Genomic DNA, 23,695 nt, shown 5'->3' with positions numbered 1-23,695 from the left:
TCCTTGGGTGCTATTATTGGAAACACATTTAATCACGATTACATGTGACTTGAAAATTGTTTCCTAATATATAAAATGGGACCAATACTTTCATCACAGGCTCATGAGGTTCACATGAGAAAAATGTATTTGAAACTATTTTGTGAAGTGTTACACCAGTGTTCCCAAACATTTCATGTGCATCAAAATCATTAGGAAGACTTTCGAAGACACAGATTGTTGTGTTTCTGATTCAGTAATAGCAGTAGTTGCTGATTCAATAGATCTGTGGGGTGGGGCCCAGAATTTAAATTTTGCATAAATTCTCAGATAATGTAGATGTTTTTGGTCTAGGACCACCCTTTGAGAGCAGAGCAACTGTGTAATACAAATATAAGGAATTCACTTTTGCTTTTATAGCAATATTCACTGAGTTGTCCTCCAATGTTGTATGTTTCATCCCCTAATTGTTTTCATTCCTGTATCTTCCATCAGCAGATGTTGAAACATTTTTACTCTGTTTCATACCTAGCAATATGCGTTGACGTATGTGAAAGATCAGCTTAGTGCAGTATTTTGCTGGTTGTTTACATTAACGAGCAAAACTTGAGGTTAGCTTGATTAAGAAGGATAAGAAAAATATACGGTATTTCTTGTGGGGAGGAGGGCATAAGAAGAAACTCGTTGGAGTAAGAGGTGGGTTTTTTTTTTTCCCCCAAAGTCAATTAGATGTAGAATGCTACTTGTTACCTACTTTCAAAAATCCCATTAGAGAACTCGTAATTTGATCCAGAGGGAACAGCATGAGGAGAGTCAGGTAAGAGGAAAAATTGACCTCATTCTTCAGTCCTTTCCTAAATCCTGAGAAATGTGTACCTCAACACTCCCTTTTTCAATCCCACAAAACAGGGAATCAGGAAAACGCATTAGCACCCTAGTACAGACTAGGAACACGAAGCGGGGAGGAGACTCGGCCCCGTCAAGACAGAAGGAAACTGGGGGAGGGGAGAAAAAACTTCCGTAGGCGGAGAATCTGCAGCGGCCGTGGGAAGAGAAGGGAAGTGGGGAAATGTACCTCGGGCGTCAGCCAGACCCTTTGCCTCTGGGCATGTGGAAAAGTGAAGGAGGCGGGAGAAAGGCTACCCAGAGCGAGATCCCGCCGCTGCTTTGGAGTGAAGATCTGGGGAGCTGGAGCTTTCTGCTCCACTTCTTCCCTCCTGGAGGCCGTTTCCCCAGATTTAACCGCGATAAAGAGAGGGCGCTGGGCCGAGTCAGTCCAAGCCAGAGTTGCCGCCTGGTCCACAACACCCCACTTCGGCCCCTGGCCTGGGCGGGAGAAGTGGCCTTCGGGGACGCTGAAGTTACTCTATGGAGGGGGCGGAGTCGTCAAGCTCCTCTCCAATCACGGCGGCAGCTCGATTTGCATACATTATGCTAATATAGACCTCCTGCTCAGCTCCCCAACCCAAGGGGGTCTGGGGCCGGAGCGGGCCGGGCGAAGGTGAATATATTAGGATAATGAGGCAGGCTCCGGTCGGGCTTAGGCGGGGGACGCGCTGCCGCGGGGCCGCCGGCCCAAAGCCGGGGCGGGAGGGGGCGGAGGCGGGACGTCGGCTCCGGGCGCGCGCGCACTCACACACTCACAGACTAGCATCCCGAAGGGTATTTAAGGCTCGCACGCGCGGGGCTGCGGAGAACCTTGGGGCAGTCGTGACATCGGCTTCGCTGCTTGCTTTTGCTCCTGGGTTATTTCGTTTCCTCTTTCCTCTCTCGCTCAGCCAGCCTTTTAGCGCTGCGCTCCCGCCTTCTCTCAGCGGTTTTGCCTGGAACCGAGTCCAGGTGGGAAACAGGTCGGCGTGCAGAAAAACACCGACTAGGTAGAAATAAGGCGAACTAACAGACGCAACAGGTCCGCACTCCCGGGCGAGGCGAGCGGCGGCCCCAGCAGCTCTCTCGCCCGCTGGCCCCAGGCCCCCTGCGCGGCCGCTCGCGGGGACCTCGGAAGAGGTGTCTTCCTCTTGGGGGGCCAGCAGGGCCATCTGGGTGGGTTTCATTCCGGTTTTTACCTTATTGTCACCAATCCCCGGACTGAGGGTGCTTTTCACCCCTAGCTAGGAGGGAAGAAGGCGCAGGACGGTCCACGACTGCTGTTCTAGGCGCTGAGGAGAGTAGGGGTCCGTCTCCGAGCCCCGGCTCCCACTCTGCCAACTAGTTGTGTGGCCACCGGGACTGAACTTTGGAGGAATCGTCCTTTTTCTTTCCTTTTAAGATTATTGGAAGTGGTAGAGGGTGGGAGGCGAAGCCGAGGCAGCCGACCCCGCCACGATGCTGCTGAAGAAGCCTGCGGGAAAAGGAGGCGCCCTGGAGCCAGGCTCCGAGGACCCGAACCCCGCTGGGCAGCGTTGTGCCCGGACCGTGCCCCCGTGCGCAGCTTTGGCGGCCCTCCTGTCAGTGGTGGCCGTAATGTCTTGTCTGTACCTGGGCGTGAAAACCAACGACCTCCAGGCAAGGATCGCCGCTCTCGAATCCGCCAAAGGGGACCCTTCCATCCATCTGCTTCCTGATTGTCTGGATCAGCTGAAAGCAGTGGTGCAAGAGAAAGTGGAGCGACTTCTGGCTCAGGTGTGAAAGGCTGGGGTATTTTGCATGTGGATAACATTTTGCACAGGGGTTATTCTGTGTACACGACCAGCCTCTACTCTTACTGTCCGCATTCTTGATGTGGCTGTGTGTGCATATGCTAGGCGACCATCTCATTGTATCACACGTTTGTATATGCACATCCTTTGATATTACCCTCTGTCTGTATCATCTTCCCTCACTCTTCTGAATGTTTGCATGTTATGTTTATACAGAAGTCTATCTAAAAGGGGGAAGGGTGGCCAGAATGGCAGGGTGGTATTTTATCTCCTTTTACTTTCCCAGAATCACACGTGAATCTTTTCTAATTTTGTGCAGACCATTCCTCGAATAGATAACATCTGTTATGTCCTTCATATGTTCTAAGAAGGTTAGGGCCATAGGTGTTTTTAACATACAAATGATAACCACTCTTAAAAGTAAAATAACCCTAAATGTGATTTAACTTCAGTCATTTCACACATTGAATGTTTTCATATTAAGTGTTTAAAAAGAAAAAAATAGTAGCTTGATTTTTTTGTCAAAGATGCAGTTCCAGGAGTGTTTATGAATGCAGAGCTATTGGACTTGAGAGTTGAAAGGAATGCGCATTATGTTTATCAAAACCAGGGGCAGCTTTAGATTAGAGTTAGGAGGGAGGTTTTCTGGAACTTGCTCTCCCAATAGAGAGGCTGTTTGGCAGTAGTTGCAGCACAACATGATTAGCAGTTGACCTTCATGTATAAAATATTGACTGTTTCAAAACCCGTAGCTTACCTAGAACTGCAGCATGTTAATGCCAGGTGTTTGCACTGATTGCATAGCTTGAGCTGAGAGAGTGTGAAGGTAGGTAGTTGAAGAAAGATGTTATGTAAGTCCAGCAGGCTTGATATTATGTCAACGGTCATTTTCTTTTTTCAGGGGTTGGGTAATGTTACCTTTCGATTAAAGTCCAAGTACATATGTAAACTTTAGTTATGCAGGTTATCAAATGCTGGTAAATCAAGCGTATGGCCAGAGTCCCTAAAGAACCCATTTTTTTTTTTTTTACCATGCTACTGATGATTCTTAAAACGTCTTTTTTTCCCCCTGCAGAAATCCTATGAACATATGGCTAAAATAAGAATTGCAAGAGAAGCACCTTCAGAATGCAACTGCCCAGCAGGTAAAATGGAACTTATTTAACAAGGTTTGCTCCATAGCAGAACATTTTAAAACAAAAGTCCTGTGTCTGTCAAGTCTACCTGTAATAATAGTAAAGAAACAATGCAGACCCAACTTACTTTAATAAAATCAACATGTCTCAGTCAAAAGAATGGCAAATAAAGCTCCAAATATTATTTTAAGCAACATACCAAGGTCTGTTATGGGAAAGCAAAGGAGAGAGAGATAATCGCCAAGGAAAATAGAGACAAGATGATGTACAAAGATGAAGTTCTTAGATTCACAGATTGAAAAATATTCTTTAATTTTATTCAGTTTTAATGTCTAAGGTGAAAAGGACTGCAGAACACGTTAGATTCCAAAGTCTCTGGTGGCTAATGTTGGATTAGTACAGGTTTCCGTTTGTTCCTTTTGACATATGATTATGTTACTAAACCACCTTAATTTCCTCTCCTGCTTTTATTCTTTTCTATCAAAATACACTGTAGGTTCTCTCTCCTGTCCTATAGCTAAAGGAAATTAGTTTTTTATCTTGAGCTTCCCATTGCAAACTACTGCATTCTCAATGACCTCTCAGAAAAGGCTCTTTTATTTTTACCATTTTTCTGTGCAGCTTAAGTGAACTATATAAATGACAGCATATTAGTAGAAGGATGGAAAAGAGAGACATTAATGAATAAAACCCCTAGGTAATCAATAAGTCTTCCTTCATACCTCTGAGACTTGATAGTCACCTGTAGATCTAACAATTTAGAAGCCCTTGGAATATGTCCATTGAAAAACCTCTAGTGGATTCACTGCTAAAAGCCATGAAAAGCTCCCAGGAGTCGAGACTTTTATTTCGGATAAATGTTAATTTGTGAAAATTTAATTTCTTTTATCATCACTTGTGGAAAATAAAAGAAACTACATTTTCTGTAATGTTCAGGAACATACTTATATATGGAAAGGCTAGTTCCTGTATTTTTTCATATTCTGAAGTATTTTTCTCACAATAACTTGTTTTTTCCTCCCAATAACACAGCTAAACTAGGCACCATGTTTAGACATTTTCAATGTCAACTCCCAGTTGTACATCATAAAAGTTGTACTATTTATCTTCTACATTGCTGATAATAATGGAGCTGTATTTTTTTTTTAAATGAAGCAAGCCCTTTCAATTGAGAAGGCATATACATTAGGTAACAGGAAAACAAAGAGTTAATGTTTGACATTGTAGGTTTCATTCTTGGTTGTTTTAAGCTGGGAAAGACCTCAGAAGTCAAAAATTCAAGGAAGGCACTTTTCTAGCGCAGGAATTAACTGGCAACAACCTCATCAGCTTGTAGGGATTATTTAAATTCCCAGGACAGTTGGTATAGCACTTCACTGATCATACTACATAAGAGTCGAGCATTTTCTCTATACAGTATTCTTGGTAGCTGTGTGAACAATAACTAATGTTTAATAGGATTCTTAGTGAACTTAGTAAAAAATAGAAAAGTGATAACTACGACACTTTTTTTTCTGGATTTAACTGCTTCATGTTTGATGTAGGCTAATTGTTGAGGTCTAATTTGTAATCTGAAAGTTATCACATTTAGAGTTTACCTTATATTATCTTGGAAGGTCAGTTGGAACTATCTTTCTTCTTAACATATTAATTGAATAACAAATGGTGATTTCACCATAATAACGAATAAATTAATAATATTAATGGTGAGTTCCTTGGCTTTTTTGTTGGTTCTCACTAATGGCTGCTTTACTTTCTTGCCACCACTAGAGCTCCACATTACATCAGTTTTCACCAGGTTACTTGAGAGGTAAATATTTGAAGGTGCACATTCAATTCACAGAATCAAACAAGTTTCTTGCAGACAAATCACTATTATAGAAACACTCTCTTCTGCTTGTAGAATAATTAGACATCCTCAAAATAAAGGCGTTATGTTGAAAATAGTATCCTGGGGGAAAACTAGTTATTTTGAATGCTAGTCAGTGGAGTATTGTTTTAGGGAATGAATGGGCTTGCCAAGAGGATTAGAAAGGAGATATAGCACTTCCCACCTGGTTTGGCTCTAACCCTGGTTTGCAGTGACTAAGAGTTGTCACCCAGACATCTGTTTGTAGGGCAGAATGAGACAAGTCTGTGACCTCAGCTTGCTCAGTTCCTGTGGACAGATGCCCACCCCTTGAAGTTGACACTCTTGTTGACAGTCCCCGTCACAGAGCCAAGGACTGATAGCAAAGGACTAATGCTGTGTTGTTTGTGTTCACTTTAATTGCTTTTGATAGAACTCAGTCCCAATAAGGTTTATCCAGGTAGGCTACAAGGAAATCATAGACTTTATAGATTTTTTAAAAACACAGCAAGGAACTTGTGTGGGAGAGGGAGGCAAAAGACTATAATTGAATAGTTTCTAATTGTAGGGGAAGCGCTCTCTCATTTAATCTTCACAACAACCCTGAGAGTTAAATATTAGTGATCTCATTTTATAGGTGAGGTAACTGGACTCAGAGAAGGTGACTAACTTAACATAGTAAATAAAGGCAAGGTCAGGATTCATACCCACATCTGACAGAATCAAAAGCCCAGTCTAATGAAGAATAGAGAATGAGTATAGGCTTTGGAGTTGGACAGTTTTGGATTGGAATTCTGTGTCTGCTACTAAATAACTATGTGACCTTGGTCAAACTAATGAACTCTATGAGGAAACTTCCGGTTTCCTCATCTTCAAAAAAGTAGCTAATAATAACTTCCTCATAGTATGATAATTTAAACAGTCTGGCGTATTGGTGGCTATTCATTAGATGGTAGCAATTACTATTTTTTTTTATTATATTATGTGCTGCTTAACTCTTATCTGGTCTACAGGGACACGTGATATAGGTGGGAAAACCGAGGTCTGGAGATGTGTGTATAACTTGCTCAAAACCCAAAGGCTAGTTAATGGCAGGTTTTGGACTTGAACACTGTGCTTCATTAAACAAATATATCTGTAGATCATTCATGCAGATAATCAATCAAAGAACTCAGTATCTATTGGTGCTACACCAAGATATTTACATTAGTCTACTAAATTATTTTTACCAAAATTGCAGGAAAAACTTTTGACCTTGTAGGTAAACTGTGATTGAAGTAGATAAAACCTGGGCTTATAAGAATGTGGGGATATTTAAGAATGTCTTTACAGTTTTGATACCAGATGTTTGCAAAAAGAAATGCTTTAACTATCTGACTCATTTTCACACTTATTTTTAACAGGTTTCTTGAAGTATAATTTATATATTTACCCAGTTTAAGTGTATAACTTAAAGATTTTAAAAATAAATTTACAGAGTTGGGCACAATCCAATTTTAGAGCACCTTCCTCACCCCTGAAAATTCACATTTACTTTTTTCATATGCTGAAGAAAAGTTCTATTTTTTTGAATATTTGCTTTAAAAAAAACCCCCAAAATAAAATTTAAAAACCATAAAGTTGGAGCTGTGTTTAGCAGAATATTTGATTTAGCAGCAGCTGAACCATAGAAATTCAGGTGGCATATGTGGCTTGGTCTCTGTAAAACTTGACCCTCCTATTTGAGGATAAATTGGCTGTTTGCTCTGGCTGTAGAATTCCATTTTGGGTTCTGTTCTTGGAGTCTTACGTAAAGTATATGTAAACCAGGCATATTTATGGGAGGGTTTCTATGTTCCAATTGATCCAGAACACTGGGAGCCAGGCAGCCAACCAAATGATGTTTAGATCACAAAGATTCGGTGCCTTACTCATCAGTAGTGTTGCCTGCTTAGGGTGTTAGGAATATGAACCTCTGTGGTGTAATGGGCAGAGAATGTGAATGGGCAATAAAGAATCCAGAATTCTCATCCTGTCTTTGTCTTTAACATGTTATACAATCTGGGGCAAGTCATTTCTAAGAATGACTTTTATAGATTCTATTTTCATATCCTCAAAATAGGATTGTTGGACTAGAATGATTTTGAAGGGCATTTGTCAGTTCTCCAGGTATAAAGAGCCTTCAGTGTGCCACATATCAATAGATAGTTGGAATATACTGATGAACAAGGCAGACCTGGTATCTGTCCTCATGGAGCTTACATTTCAATGAGGATGACAGACATTTATTTAAATTTGACAAGAATTTACGGGTGTGACAAGTGCAGCCAAGGAAGAAAACAGTGTGATTTGGAGCACGTGCCCAAAAGTTCTTCCATGTAAATACTAAGGATTTCTTTTTCTTTTCTCTGGGGAAAAAAAGACATTCACAGTAGGAGAAAATCATATGAGAAAACCTGACTTCTGATTACAGATAAAGCTGTAGCAAAGGGGAAAAAGCTAATTGGCATAGCCTTACCTGGCTTTTGGCTTTCCAAGAATTTATGGTCAGGTGAAAGTACATAGACACCTAGTTTACCTGCACTGATACACAACTGAAACAAAAAAAGTGGCTTTAATGTAGGTCTAAGGGGTTGGCCGCAGCACCGGAAGTGGCGGGCAGAAGGGGCTTTGTGGGGAAAATGGCCGCAAGCGTCAGTCGGGGCGGCCCAGGCACCAGAAGCGCTGGCGCACCCCGGTGCAGCTCCACAACCTCAAGGCCTACCTTGCATAGCCCCACTTGTTTTTGTTCACTCTGGGCAGCACGGTTTATGGTGTCTGGCAGCTCAGCCTGGCCTTACGGTGGGTCATAGAGCTGCCACTGCCATCCGCCTGCAAGTATGCAAGAAAAATTCTCTAAAGGACTGTGTAGCAGTGGCTGGGCCCCGTGGGGTCCCACATTTCCTGATCTGGAGCAAAACGGAGACCAATATCTACTTTAAGCTGGTGCACCTCCCAGTAGGCCCCACCTTGATCTTTGGGATCAACAAGTGCACGCTGTGCACGCACCGCATGCATGAGTGGCAGTTCACCCTCTCGCCCGTCTGGTGCTCAGCAGCTTGGCAGCGTGGCCGCCTGGTGTGCACATGAGGCTCATGGCCGCCGTGTTTCAGAACCTGTTCCCCTCCATCAGCATGCACAAGGTGAACCTGAACACCATCAAGGCTGCCTACTCATCAACTACAACCCCAACTCCCAAGAGCTGGACTTCCGCCACTATAGCATCAAAGTTGTTCCCGTGGGAGCAAATCGCGGGATGAAGAAACTTCTCCAGAAGAAGTTCCCCAACATGAGCCGCCTGCAGGACATGAGCGAACTGCTGGCCTCGGGCGCAGGGCTATCGGAGAATGAGGCACAGCCCAATGGCGAACACATTATGGAGCTGTCCCAGGCTGTCGCTGGTCATGGCCCAGCGGAGCACGGTTGGGCTCACTGAGATTGGGCCTCGGATGACGCTGTAGCTTATTAAGATCCAGGAGGGCGTCAGGGAGGGGAACATGCTGTTCCGCAGTTTAGTAAACCGAGATGGAGGAACTGTGGGCTATCCTGGCTGCCAAGGAGGAGAAGCTACAGCTTGAGGCCCAGAGGCAGGCCCAGCAGGTCCAGAATGTCCACTGCAAGCAGGAGCAGCGACAGGCCCACAAGAACAAGAAGCTGGAGAGCATGAAGCGGGCATGGGCAGAGTCTGATGGGGACAGCAATGCCAAGGAGCCTGGGGCCCTCCCAGAGGCAGAGGGGGCAGGTCAACAGGAGAAGGAGGAAGCTGAGTATTTCCTCACCAATGGGTGAGGAGACTGACAAAGACATATTCCTGAAGGCCCAGCGGAGAGGACCCACTGGGCCTCCAAGTAAGAAGGGGCCAGTAAAGGAGCGGAAGTTGGACGGTGGCAGTGATGGGAGGCCTCCACAGCACCAAGGGCAGGTGCTGGGGGCCCAGGCCAAAATAAGGCCTGGAGGGGCTGCTCAGGACAGTGGGCGGGGCCTAGCAGGGCCACCTAAGAGAGTGGCTTGAGGCCATGCCTGAGCAGAGGATGGAATGTCCCAGATTGGAGCTTGAAAAGTGCTGCGCTGGGCTCCTGCCTAGGGGTCTGTTTGCAGCCCTCAGTTTCCTTTCCTAAAGGAACTAGTTCCCCAATCTCCCACTTTAATAAACATTGATTTCCTGTGGGGTAAAATATATGTTGTGACAGACAGGATGTAATTTATTCTTCTACCTTTCTCCTGAAAACAGTGAGATTTGAGTTGAATAAGATTTGAAACTTCTTGCCTGATGGTACTGAACAGTGCCAGTGGACCTGGACCTGGCTTTTCTACATTCACTGATAATGATGAAATGTAGCACAGCTAGTCATCTGCTTGGCAAGTTTGGATAGAGATAAAAAACGATACACCACATAATTTCTGAGGTCCTTATATACCTCCAAGTCTGTGAAAATGTATACGAAATAAGAATAAAAGTAGCCAAGTAAAGTCCGTCTGATTCATAAATGTTAGTGATAATAGCCTCTGGTGACGGGCTTTGTGGCATTTTCTCAATTTGGGGTGGAAATAAATGTTAACTGTATCTTTAAGGTTGTATATCCTTTCCCATTGTATGAGAAGGTCTTTAAATTACCTTGCTAGCATAAATTTATCATGTAAAACTCGTATTACCCACTAACGTGGTTTTTCACTATTGTTGTATATTATTCCTAACCAACAGCACAATGAATGGAAAGAGTACATCTAGTTAGGGTGTAATAATGTGTAGATTTTCAATTATCTGAGATAAACAATAGTCAGAAACGGATTGCAGAAAGAAAGCAAATTAAAATGCTATAAATGTTACTTAAATGAGAATAACAGGCAATCTCCTCTTCTTGTAAGGCTGAACAATACCATGTGACATCCAAGTGCCTCAAAGTGTTCATGGTAAATGGTTTCAGTCATAATAAGTACAACAGTTTGGGTATAACACTTTCAGTTGATCCAGTAGTGACAGCTTGCAAAATGCCCTGCCAGCCAAAGAACCGGGGGAAAATTGCCTCTTGAAGTAGTGTTCTTGTTTCTTACCTTCTCTTTCTCTTGTCTAAAAGTTATTAATAAGCTAATTTTTCAAATATTCTTTTTCTTACCTTATTAATTCTGTTTTTCTATGAGCTGGAAATTATTTAAAAGAAGGGCATAAATTCTGCATAGGTGTTAATTCTTTCTAGCTTGTTGGAAAAATGTATAAGTTCAAATAGCTTCTCAGAGTCATAATATCCCACTGCTTTTGATTGGTTTGTAAATGCAAAATCAACTACATGACATTAACAAAAAACAAAAGCATTTGAAGTCAAAGTTAGGTCTAGGAATGGAGAACGAGGGCATTCTTTTATTAACAAGATTAGGTAAATGGGAGGCTGATGGGGAAATATGCCAGAATCAGGACTGTTTTACCGTCCATGGGGGCATTTTCTGTTGCAAGGGAACCTTACTAGACATTCATCAAAATAACAGCAATCTATGTTACCTTGAGTGGAAACCATCCAAAACATATAATGAAAAAGTGTTTTTTTTCTATCCTTGATGAACATTACTTGGTGCTTTGTTGGAAGCTGAGAATGTGAAAACACTGACTGAGTCAGCCTGGGCTGCAGGCTGTAACCCAGGATGGGACACTAAACATAGAAGCTGCCCTGCCCTCCCTGGTTTGCCAGCCTGGGTGAAGTTCCACACAGTGGTTTAATGCACCATAATAGTTAACGCTTTTTTTTTCCAAATTGTGTTGAAAGTGGTATTTGCATACTGGCATACTGAATTCTTAGACATGTATAGTTACTGTTTCATTTGGAATGTGTCCAGTGGTCTTGCAAAATTAAAAAATATTTTAAAATCCACTTGAAAAAAGGAGGAAATGCACACGAGTGGGAAGCAGAAGTGGAAATCACTTACCAATTAAGACAGAGCACTTTTCATTGGCATCATATATTCCTTCAAATGACTATTCTTAAGTCATTTAAATAGTAGGAATCCCTGAAGAAATGCCACCAGATGGCAGGCACCTTCCCTTGGTGACCACAAGGAGGAGGAACTGAGCTTAATAGTGGGACTTCCTCTGTTCTTCCATATCCTCAATTAAATTCCTAGCTGACCTCTGTTTCTTGACTTCTGCTTGCAGGATTTCTAGAGAAAGCAAGTAATTTCTTCCATCTTATATTTGAAAACTAAAATGTCCTACCTAAGCACCTTTAAGATGTTTAAAACAATTTACTAAATTTTACATTTGTATTAGTCAAAAGGTTTAGTTATTTAGTAGATAAACTCACAGATATGAACTTGAGGCTGGTAGTTCAATAGCTAGAAATAATGAACTAAATGTAATTGAATTTATCAGTTTGGGATTTTGTGCTTACGTTTTGTAATTTCTCAGAATCAAGAAATCATTTGTAATCACTATCATTCTTTTGACATGATTTCATCCGGACTCTCCATTTCAACCTGTTGCCACATAATATGACGGTTGAAATACGTTCTTTATTTTTCTCATGTTGTGTTCTTTAGTCTGATTGCTTTCTGATTTGCCAGGAATGCCAAAAACTGTTTGTTCATTTGGATATTAATAATTTAGATTTTAGGTGCTCTAGGCTTCTGGATTATGTGCACAAAGCTTTTATTATATTTGAAATGTGGTCAGCACATGTTTAATACAATTTTCACATTTAGGCCAAATGGCTGAGTAAACTGTATGACTTGGGGTCAGTTCTAGTTTGTGAGTTATGGTAATATTGAGAGTCTGAATGCATCTAACTAGAAGTAGCCTGGTTGTGAAACCAGAGGGCAACCGAGTCCGGGGCTTGTGCTGCCTGCACCACTCAGCCAGTAGACCAACACAGGAGTTGGGCTATAGAATGAACGTTTATTGTCAAAGCATCGGTGGTCTGAGAAGGCAGCAGGTTAACACCTTCAAAAACTGCCTTCATGTTCTCAAGTCTGGCTTGGGGTATTAAAGGGAAAATCTGGGCGTTCCTTCAGAGGCTACGTGAAAGTTCTAGGGGTCTGCATGGAGCATTCCCTCTGGCAGTGTGGTTCTCCTCTGGCATCAGCAACCCAAGAACAATGATGAGAGTAGCCTGGAAAGAATGCTAGACCACAGAGTTTGTGATCAATAAGCCTAAGGAGCTTTAATCATAAGTTTCAGGGTAATTTTCTAAAAATAGAAACCGGGACAGGGGACATTCCTGTCCCAAGCTGCAGGGGGATGATCTATGGTTAAGTTATAGAAGTAGGTCAAGGAAAGGTGAGGCCGGCATGTCCCGCTGCTGTGAAGCCTCTTCTACGGGGGTCCCAGCTGGGCCCTGCATCAGTGGCAGGGGAAGAATCTGGTTTTCCTTTCTTTACCAAAGGGTTCACATGTAAGGTGAGTAAAAACAGGAGGAAAGAGTCAGCCATGTCCTCTAATCTCTCGGAATCCCATCTCTTTACCATGATACTTAACAAGCCTGGCATTTTAGAGTTCCTATTATAATGGAAATCTGGACAATGGTTTGAGAGTCGGAGGAATTCTCCACTATATCTTTGTCTCCAGCATCCTTTTTGCTCTTGTAGCAGCTAATGGGAGAGAAAGATCTCATAGGTGCCTCTCCTTCAAGTCTATTATGAGGCCAAAATGGTGTCCTTACTTTTGATCCTTAAGATGCTAGAATTAAATATGCCCAGAAAGTTGACAGAGTGATTTTCCAATATTTCTATATCTTAGGTCAATTCTGGCAGCTATGAAAGATAAGTTGTTTGTATTAGCCTTCTAGGAATTATGAAAAACTCTAATGTGTGTCTTTGGGGCTTTAGAATCTAGCTGGCATTTGTTTTAGATGTACATGATATGATCACAAGATGAAACATTTCCACAAACCAACCTTTTGACTTTAAAATCATGCTAGAAATGATGGCAAGTTCTAGGGCTTTGCCAGTGAACTTTGGAATACTAAAAATTGTTTTTTTTGTTGTTTTTTTTTAATTTATTGGGGTGACAATTGTTAGTAAAATTACATAGATTTCAGGTGTACAATTCTGTATTACATCTAAAAATTGTTTTTTTCTGAAAGAATTAGTGCTCAAGGTCAGAGCAGAGGAAGTTTGAATGGAAACAAACTTCTTAAATAACTGCCTTTCTGAGGATGGTTATCAACCTCGTTGGAGGTGGAGTGAGTTAAGTGGTTCAAGGATCAGGTGATCCTCCTGGGCAGATCCTGGTGCTAACTGTTAAGTGTTCTCATGGTATAATTGCATTCTACTTCCTGAGGGAATGGGTTAGGAGTCCAGTCTACCAATCTCATTTACGCATTCCATGGCCGGGTTTCTGGTTTGTATCTGTGTATCTCTAGGGCTTATTATAGAGTTCTCTATAGAAGGTTCTCTATAAAATTCATAATGGTCATAATGAGGATCTGTCAACCTGACTTGGTTGAGAACTTTTTATTGTGGTTTATCTCTTTACATACACAAATAGTCTCATCCCTGTGTTTTTTAAACGTTTTCTCTAAGGACTTTGTGAGCTAAAACACATTAAAACTAAAACAAATCTTGGAGATCAAGTAGTTCAGGCGTTTTCCATCATTTCTTAAAGAGGCTGAACCTTTTTAAAAATGAAATTTTATGAGAAAATCTGGTATAAGAAATCGGAAGCAATGTTAGTTACACACTGATTGACCTTCAGGTTTAGAGGGGACAGAGACCAAAACCCTATATACTCTTTCTTTCTGCTGCCCTCCCCTCTCCCCCTTGATGGCCCCTGAGATATCTCCACAAAGAATTTTAGGACTCCGTAAGCTACTGTTAGAAAATTACTGTAAGTTTAGTCCCCATCATGATCCCAGTTGCTATATCTTGAGATAGCATATATTTGTCAATACAGAAATCATCTCCAAAATTCTGTAACTAGAAACATTACTAGGCATAACGGAAGCAAAATTATTTATTAATATGAGAGGAATCTAGAAATGACTATAGTATAGTATTGTTCTTTAATGAATTGTAGTAGTCCAGCAAAGGAGATGTTATTTAGATGTCATTTAGTCCAGCAAAGGAGATGTAATATTAGTAGTAACACCAGAAATCTGGGAAAATGTACTATGTAACTGAGCAGGGTACTATTCATCAGGAAATCAACCTCAGCCTTTTTCTTAAAGTCACTTATTTATTTTTTATTGGGAATTGGGGAACAGTGTGTTTTTCCAGGACCCATCAGCTCCAAGTCAAGTTGTCGTTTTCAATCTAGTTGTGGAGAGCGCAGCTCACTGGCCCATGTGGGGATCAAACTGGCGACCTGGGTGTTATGAGCACTGCGGTCTAACCAACTGAGCCAACCAGCCACCCGAAAGTCACCTATTTTTTAAGCCTTCAAGTTACAATATAATTCTTGTTTTTAATGACAGTCTTCTGTGTTTTTTTTCAAATTTCTTCCTTCGTATTTTTACTTTTTAATTCTATACATTAATGTGGGGCTTTAACACTAAGTAACATCACTCCATTGCCTTTTAAATATATTTATTTAAAGCAATTGATTTTTAAGTTTAAAAGTAGTTAATACTTAGGTTTGCCAATAGTATATGAAAAACAACTATCCCCAAATTGTATTATTTATAGAAAATTTATATTGTGAGAAAGTTATTAAAGTTGCTTTTAAGATCTTTGAGATTTTCTTACTTGATTTGATTCTTATTTATGTTAAGCTCATGATGTCTATGTATTGAAATTTAAATTGACAGTGCAAAGAGAATATATGAATTGTGCATCTTTGTTTAAATAATAATAGAAAAAATTTCAGGAATTAACATTATTCTAGCCCATCCTGAGTGATATATGTAGTACATTTCAGAGAGAGAGTGTAAATCGGAGTGCAGTCATACTGTAACAAGTACTGCAAATGGAAATTTGAAAGACAATACTCTAGCTCCCATCAAAATGAATGTCCACTGTCATCAGCAGTGCTATTTACTGTTTGAGTAGCTAGTTGTGGACAGTAGTTTGGCCGAGTACAACACCTTCCTCAAGTGTCCTATTGGACAGATAATAGAATGACACAGCAACAGTTCAAGTTATTGAGCTTTGGTGAGCAATTTATTTTCTCCTTAATACACAGCCTCACCCTGTGGACTTCCAGGAAGTCTGGAAGAGAAAAATGACTTTTTTTTTTTTTTAAAGCTACTTTAGTTACTTTGCCTTTTGAGAAAAGGCAATTATCAGTAAAGCAGCGAAGATAGGAAGGCTGACCAAGTACTGAAGGCTGGAAAGGTGGTGTATGCCAGTCAGAGCTATTGTAAGTTGCAAAACAGGTTCAACCAAACCAACTGTATTCCCTAAATTTACTTCCGCAACCCTTCCAGACATACTGACAACTTCCCAGGAGTTTAAGTAGCAAGCTTGACAAGATGGCTTAGTACTACTATACATGTTATACATCTGGAAGTTTTTAATGAAAGAAAAACTCTACCATTGAGAAATTACATCCGTAAAGAAACCAGAGCTTTTATGTTCTTGTATATAGTTTCCTTTTGTGAAAAGTTATTTAATGCTCTAAATTTCAGTTACGTCTGAGGATATGTTCCTGAATATTGGTTTGGTTCTACAATCAAGATTTGTACGAGGAATGCTATGTGTCAAATGTATATTATTTTTAGAATATTAAAAAACTAATTTTTTGTAATGGCAAGAAGTATTCTTGAATTGAGAGGTCTGAGGTATACTTTCTGTTCTCTACATGTGAGCCCAGGACATGAGACTCAGAATGTGTTTTATTCTTTTATGCCTTTATCTGAGCAGAAAACCCATGCTTTCAGCATCCAATTTCAAGAAGAAATTCTAGGCAGAGAGGAAGTTTATAATCAGTCACATTTATCCCCTATGTATGTATATCATACATCATTTTTTTCACATTTTCAATCTTTTACAAGTCTTCACTTTTGTTTAATTGTAATCATAGGCCACTAGCATTTTTTTTTTTTTTTTTACATTTACCAGTTTATTATAAAGAATACATAAAGGATACAGATGAGCAGCCAGATGAAGAGGCACATAGAGGAAGGTCTGGAAGGGTCCTGAGTGCAGGAGCTTCTGTCCCCATGGAGATGGGGTGCACCACCCTCCCAGCATATGGATGTGTTCAACTCAGAAGCTTTCCAACCCTGTTGTTTAGGATTCTATGGAAGTTCCATTACATAGGCAAGATTGACTGAAGCATTGGCCATTGATGATTAACTGAATCTCTGGACCTTCTCATCCTGGAGGTTGGGGGTGGGGCTGAAAGTGCCAAGCCACTAATTAGATGATTTGATTCCTCTGGCCACCAGCCCCCATCCTGAAGCTTTCTAGTCTCCCCCTCCCCCAGTCACCTCATGAGGGTACGATAAAACTTTCTTATCATTCTGGAGAGGCCAAAGGTCTTAGAAGCTCTTACGTCAGGAACCAGGGATGAAGACAAAGTATATACACATTTTTTCTTATATTACAATATTACTAAGTCCTTTGCTCATTTTTAATCAAGTGATTTGTTTTGTTGAATTGTCAGAGTTCTTCATATATTCTTGCTAGTAACACCTTATCAGATACATGAATTGTAAATATTTCCTGAGTTTTCACTCTGTTAAGTGTGTCCTTTGTTGAACCGTCTTTAATTTTGATGTAGTTCAATTTATCAATTTTTTCTTTTATTGCCTGTGCTTTTGGTGTCATAGCTGAGAAATTATTGTCAAATATAATGTCATGAAGTTTTCTAAGTATTCTATAGTGTTAGTTCTTATATAGTGTTAGTTCTTTGACCCATTTTGAGTTAATTTTTGTATATGGTGTAAAGTAAGAGTCCAACTTCATTCTTTTGCACGTAGATATCCAGTTTTCTCCACACCATTTGTTGAAAAGACTGTCCTTTCCCCATTGAATGGTCTTGGCACCCTTGTCAAAAATAACTTGACCATATATGTGAGGGTTTCTTTCTGGGCTCTCTGTCCCATTCCGTTGGTCCACATTTCTGTCTTTATGCCAGTACCACTATTTTGATACCATCGCTTTGAAATTAGGAAGTATGAGATCTCCAACTTTGTTATCTACTGACTGATTTTTTTTACTGTCTCCATAGTTTTGCCTTTTCCAGAATGTCATACAGTTGGAATCATACAGTGTGTAACTGCTAGCATTTTGAACATTCACACGGCATTCACAGTTATAGGATTTGGTAAGATTAATAATGTTCATTGAACTTCTGAAAACGAAGAGTGAACACAGCAAACACACAGATAGAAATGATGCTCTGTCAGGCAGTCAGTCAGTGAGCAAGTATTGTCCTACTGCAATCTGTTACTCGCAAACAGAGTGGACAGGATTGTCTTTGGGATGTAGTCATGTGTTCATGAAACTACGATAATCTTCTGTACTGCTCAAGAAGAACTCTCATTCTAGTCAGACTCTCCTCTCTATACTCCCTCCCCTTCTCTAGTACAAATAGAAACTCTTTTGCCTCCATTCTATTAATGAGAATCTACTTGTCTTACTGTTCACCTCTGATTTGATTAGTCAGGGTCTTTATTATCCTTAGGTCCCCCAAACTCGAGGCCTTTCCAGGGCAATAGCTATACTTATGATTAAACCCAGCAACATAACTAAGAAAACATGACTGGTAAATATCAGTACTTCTCCCAAATTTTAAAAAGTTACTAATTGTTTTCTCAAAAATTACTGATAAAAAATAATTATCAAAAGTAAAATTATGACTTTTATGCAGGTATAAAATGAGCGTGTGTTAAAGATTTTACTGAATCACTAAAGAAGTAATTGGCAAGATGTCATAACCTGTTCAATTGGGAATTTAAAGACAGACATACTTATAGTTGCAGAATATTGAAATCAGTGTATAATGGAGGCAAAACTGGATTTTTCCACAGTGAGGGAGGGAGTCATTTTCACTAAGTCAGAAAGAATTTGCATGTCTATAGATGCCTACAACCTTACCAAGTTTTAAAACAGCTCACAAAGAATCAGAATCAGTTAAGTGGGAAGGGTGCATTCTAGACAATGCATAGTTTTCCATTGGAACACATATTTTCTCCTATATTCCTAAAGCAACTACACCCGGAAAAGTTTTCAGGTAAGAAAAAAAAAATTGCTTTTACTCTTCAATGTAGTAATGGTTGTTATTCTACCTCCTTCCATGTTCCGTGGGGATAGCACTGATTGCCATGCCTGTATTATTGGCATGATTTACATAAAGTGTCCTTTAAAATTATAATACTGAAAATTTGTTTAATGTAGAGACCACTTTGGAAGACTCAGCTTCCTGTGTTTTGATGTCAGTGAATAGTTCCACTAATGTTAAAGACAGAGTGGCTGACCTTGCCCTTGTGGTTTGGGATATTACGCCCAGGCTATTATATTATTTACCCAGGCCACATATGGTTCTGGGATCCTGTGCTATTTTGACAATTCTGGCTTTGACTTTAGAGATCTTATCTACTAGTTTGGCAACTTGGACATTCATCCAATTCCCGTATGTTCATTCTGCTTCAGACAACTTATCTTTAGTCAATACTTCTAAGACTTACTCACCTATTCTTGGTCAGTTACCTTTTCTGGTGACCCCTGCCTTGTTTGATCTCTACCTTTACTGTTACCTAGGCACAATGTTCATTTTACTAGTACTTTAAACAGTTCAGCCCTTCGCCGCCCAGGTATGGATGCTTGTCTTTGCTCCTACTTGTTTCAGTTGCTGCTACCTTTTATCAGAGCCCACTTGGGTTTTGGTAGAAGAATGTCTCACACTAGATATTGGCTAGATATTGGCCCTGCCTATACATCCTACGAAGAAAACATGTCAGAAAGGGGGTGAGGGTGGGTGGGAATATGTTGAAACTGCATAGTGATTGGTGTTTTATTGTAGGGAAATATTTACCTTCTCAGAAGCAGCTTATGTTCTGGTAGCCTCATATTACTATATGGAGGACAGGATTCATTATAAATATTAAATATTTTGGATATTAATGTCTAAAAATTATTTACTGTGGGTGGTAACTTATCTCTGGTATTACCTAACTCAACTCTTGCAAAAATTAAAAAGCCACATGTATAGTAGTCTTTAAAAAATCTTTTTATTCAATTAACTAATAAAGAAATGTATTGCAATTCACTATGGGTAAGACCCTGTGCCATATGCCTTACCGTTTAAAGAAATAAGTAGGCTGCTAAGCTCTTGTGAAGGAATCGTGGTGTCAGATATGCAGACAGAAGACTGCAAGAAAAGTAAAAGCTATAAAAGTATCTCCTGTAGCCAACCGCATCCAATTTTAATGGATTTAAAACTACAGTGATAATTGGTATTTGGAGTCTTAATTCCACTTCATTTACTTTTCATGATTTAAAAAATAGTAACATGTTATTAGAGAAGTTGGTATTTGATTTTTTTCTTTAAAGAAAATGGAAAAGTTCTTTAATGAGTATTACGATACTTTGCAGAAATGCTGGTAACACACCAATTAGATGGTTTTCCTGAAGAAAAATAATCTCTGTCAGTTAGGTCAAGTGTAACATTTTTAACCCCTCCCCAGGCTACCTTTCATGGCAGTTATTTTTAAGGAGCCATGTGGGTTCGCTTTAACATCAGTTCAGAATCTCTGGCCATATTTTTTAGTGAAGATCCTGGCTAGACAGTCTTGGGTAATAAAGAACAGAGATCCTCTCGGGTGGTCTTTAGTAACAGTGGTGCAGGGAATACTCTACTTTGTCACTATTGACATTTTGGGCTGGATACTTCTTTGTTGTGGGAGGCTGTCTTGTGCATTGTAGGTTCAGCAGCATTCTTGGCCTTTACCCACTAGATGCCAGTTGCACCTCTTAATTTCTACAACCAAAAATGTCTCCAGATATCCCCTAGTGGTAAAAATCACCCCTGGTTGAGTACGTTTCTTCTAAGGATACCCAGGGAATAAGGAAGGCAGGAATATCTCCTCTGGGCAGGCTCCCGGAGAAAACAGGAAATGGATGGCAGCCGGAACAATCAGGATGCAGAGTACATCCTGCAGGATGACTGTACTGTCTTCTCAGCAGGAGGCATTCAGTGCCGTGCCCTCTGGGCTTAAGAAGTTTATCTCTGCTTCTGCTTTTGTCAAGCCTCCTCTCCTCTTCTCTCTCACTTGTGGATGCTTCTGTTCGTTGCCTTGGGTCAAGATATTACTCATGGTTGACCCCCTTTTTTGTGTTTGATTATAACATTGTTGTTATAATTATTAAAATAATACATGCATGTGCCACAAATGCAAACATTTGAATGAAAAATGGTAGCTAATATCCCATCTCTCTCCACAGAGGAGTCTAGTGTTAGTAATGTGTTATGTGTCTTCCCAACACAGATTGATTTACATCATTCTTTTTAAAGGCTATAGAATATTCTACTGTATAAATGTACTACCACAGTGGATTCAATAAGAAGGCAGATCACTTTTGCAAGTTCAGATACTGCTTTCCATTTCTGATTTTCCTGTTTCTGGAGGAGGAGATTTCTTTGATTCCTATTTCTATTCCACACATCCTCAAGCTGTACATGTATGTATGGAAGATTAATAAATACATATGGACAAAATATATTACTGATGTCGTGTGCCAATGACAAATATTTTACAACTGTGCTCAAGAGAAGCCCTGACTTGTAGCATCAGGATATAACTCTTCCACAAGGGTTGATTTCAAGTTAACAAAGTGACATTAGGAAGTGTTTGTTAGCTTTGTTTTTAATAGTTTTTTTTATTGTAAATTTATATAATTTGAATTTTAATATTGACTGTGGTCAGCAATGGTCTTACAAAATCCTGAAAATTGAATAGTCAGCTCTTCTGAGTCAGCTTCCAGCACCCACTGGCCCTGATATCCTAATGTCTCTAAGTGGTGATGCTGCTTCGTAGTATTTTATTATCTCAGTGTTGGGAGGATCTTTAAAGCTTATCTAGACTTATGTTGCATCTGATATTTGAATGCTCTCAGTGACATTCTGGTTAAATGGTCATGCAACTTATGATTGTCTCTTGAATAGACCATTCAGTCTTTGGACGGGTTGTTAAAAAGCTTCGTGTTTTTGTGAGGTTTTAATTCATCTCCTATGAACATCTACCATTTGGTTCTTCACACCATCCCCCCTACGTCATAAAAAAATAAATTGAATACCTCTGTACTCTTCAAATGTTTGAACTCACCTGTTATATTTCCTATTGATGTTTTTGTTTTTGGAATAAATGTCCTTAGCTTGTTCCAGTGTTCTACTTTGTCTACTTCTTTCTCAAAGTGCTGTACATTGATTAGAATACAGCTCCAGATGGGGCCTGATAGGAGAGAGTGAGAGAGAGAGAGAGAGAGACTCCCTAGTTCCAGATACTGTACTGCTAACTAATGCAACCTAAAGTTACAGTGATTTTTCTGGGTAATTCTATTGACTGACACTGAGTTTAGTATTGATGAAAACTCCTAAGTATTTTTGTACACGCTACTATTAAGTTCTGTCTTCTTTATCCTTGGTCGTATAGTATTTGTTTTTGTTTTTTTGAAAGGGGAAGATTAATCAAGACTTTATATTTATTTTCATTAAAATTTCACCTATTTTATAGACCCCCCAATTCTAGCTTTTTCAGGAGTTGTTGGGATCACGATTCTTTCAATAAATTTCCAACTCCTCTTGGATTCATATAATTTAGAAATTTGATGAACTGACCTACAGTATTTTCTTTTGATTCTTTGATGAAATGTCTGAGCATGAGAGTACAGGACAGAGCATAGTGGCTTTCTAGTAGTCTTTTCATTTTGGTTGCCATTAATCTGTTTAAGAGCACCTTTGGAATTGTCTTACTACCCGGGATCCTTCCACTCCGTTGTCTTTCCTGTATTACAATGCGTCCAACTGTGTTCCTCAGAACACCATTTCTTTTTCATGTTCACAAATGTTCTGAGGAAGAAAGTTTTCAAGACAAATTAGAGACACACTGGGTTAAACAGATTTATTTACTGTAGGATTTATGTATTTATCACAATACATAATTCACCATTATGTATTGTGACTCTCCAAAATGCGGATTATAATGTATCATGTTTTCTAAGCTTTTTTGTTCATGGAAAACTTTTTTCCTTTTAGATGAAATAATGTGGCTAAGAGCAAATTATTCTGTGGGTTGATAAATGTTTTTCACCGGGGCAAAATATAGAGAAGTAGTTTGGGGGTTTTCTGAACTTTAGGTGAGATCGTCCAGGGTTAATGAGGAACGTGGTTCCCAACTTGCAGAAGTAAAGTTTGATGAGTATGTAGAAAAGAGGAGATGGAGGAGAAGAAAGAGAACAAAATATAGGGTAAATGGGAGCTAAGACTTAAGTCTAAAGCCAGAAGATAAATTCAAATACCAGATGAGTAATGTACAATGTTTGTTAGACTGGGGTGTCCTGTTATCAGATGGGAGATAAGACCGACCTAAAAGCATTCAGATAACTTTTTAAAACACTTTGCCAAATAAAGCAAGTCTTTGGGTGCTATTTAGTCTGGTCAAAATGCTGAACTTCACGATAACAGCTACCTACCTCAACTACACACAGAGGTACTCATTTCATTTTTGGAGAAAAATTGCATAACATGTTTTATATAAACTTTTTTTTTCAGTACCATAATCCTCCCTAGTTAATGCTGTTTAGTTTTGTTTGTGACACATTTCAGAGTATCAGATTGTTCTTAAGCTGATTAAGAATATTGTAATATTTTCCTTTCCTTAAAAGTGATTGTCATCCTTTGTTTCTTCAATGCTGCACCACGAATTGAGCAACAATAATAGAACTTATGTAGTAACTAGACATAAGTTACAATAAGCATTTAAGTTACATCAAAACCTCTTATGTAAAGTCTGAATCAAGTAACCTAATATTATATGGGTCAAATGAATGTTCTAAAGACTTCAAATATATATTGAAAAGACAGCAAACTTAAAATTTTTTTTCTTGTAAAAGTAGAAAAATAGTTTCTTATAATGGCATTATATAGTCATTATAAAACCATGCTAAATCTCTATGTGATAGTCATGTGGATTGCCCATAATTTAACAGTT

The 23,695-nt window shown here is 39.7% G+C and overlaps 1 protein-coding gene and 1 pseudogene across 1 annotated transcript in view; both read left to right on the top strand.

The window, feature by feature from the left end:
- Positions 1-2,276: 2,276 nt before the first annotated feature.
- Positions 2,277-23,695, top strand: part of COL25A1 (collagen type XXV alpha 1 chain) — a 433,173-nt gene continuing 411,754 nt past the window's right edge. The window contains exons 1-2 of the mRNA XM_033106318.1: positions 2,277-2,601; positions 3,694-3,763. Coding sequence (XP_032962209.1) covers positions 2,305-2,601; positions 3,694-3,763 — 367 coding nt within the window. The 5' untranslated portion in view covers positions 2,277-2,304. The remainder of the gene's footprint in view (positions 2,602-3,693; positions 3,764-23,695) is intronic.
- On the top strand, positions 7,857-9,633 carry LOC117022575 (suppressor of SWI4 1 homolog; annotated as a pseudogene).

The sequence above is a fragment of the Rhinolophus ferrumequinum genome, chromosome 5 (assembly GCF_004115265.2).
Source record: "Rhinolophus ferrumequinum isolate MPI-CBG mRhiFer1 chromosome 5, mRhiFer1_v1.p, whole genome shotgun sequence".
Taxonomy (NCBI): domain Eukaryota; kingdom Metazoa; phylum Chordata; class Mammalia; order Chiroptera; family Rhinolophidae; genus Rhinolophus; species Rhinolophus ferrumequinum.
Note: the sequence above shows the minus strand (reverse complement) of the source record. Positions and strands in the feature narration are given on the sequence as shown.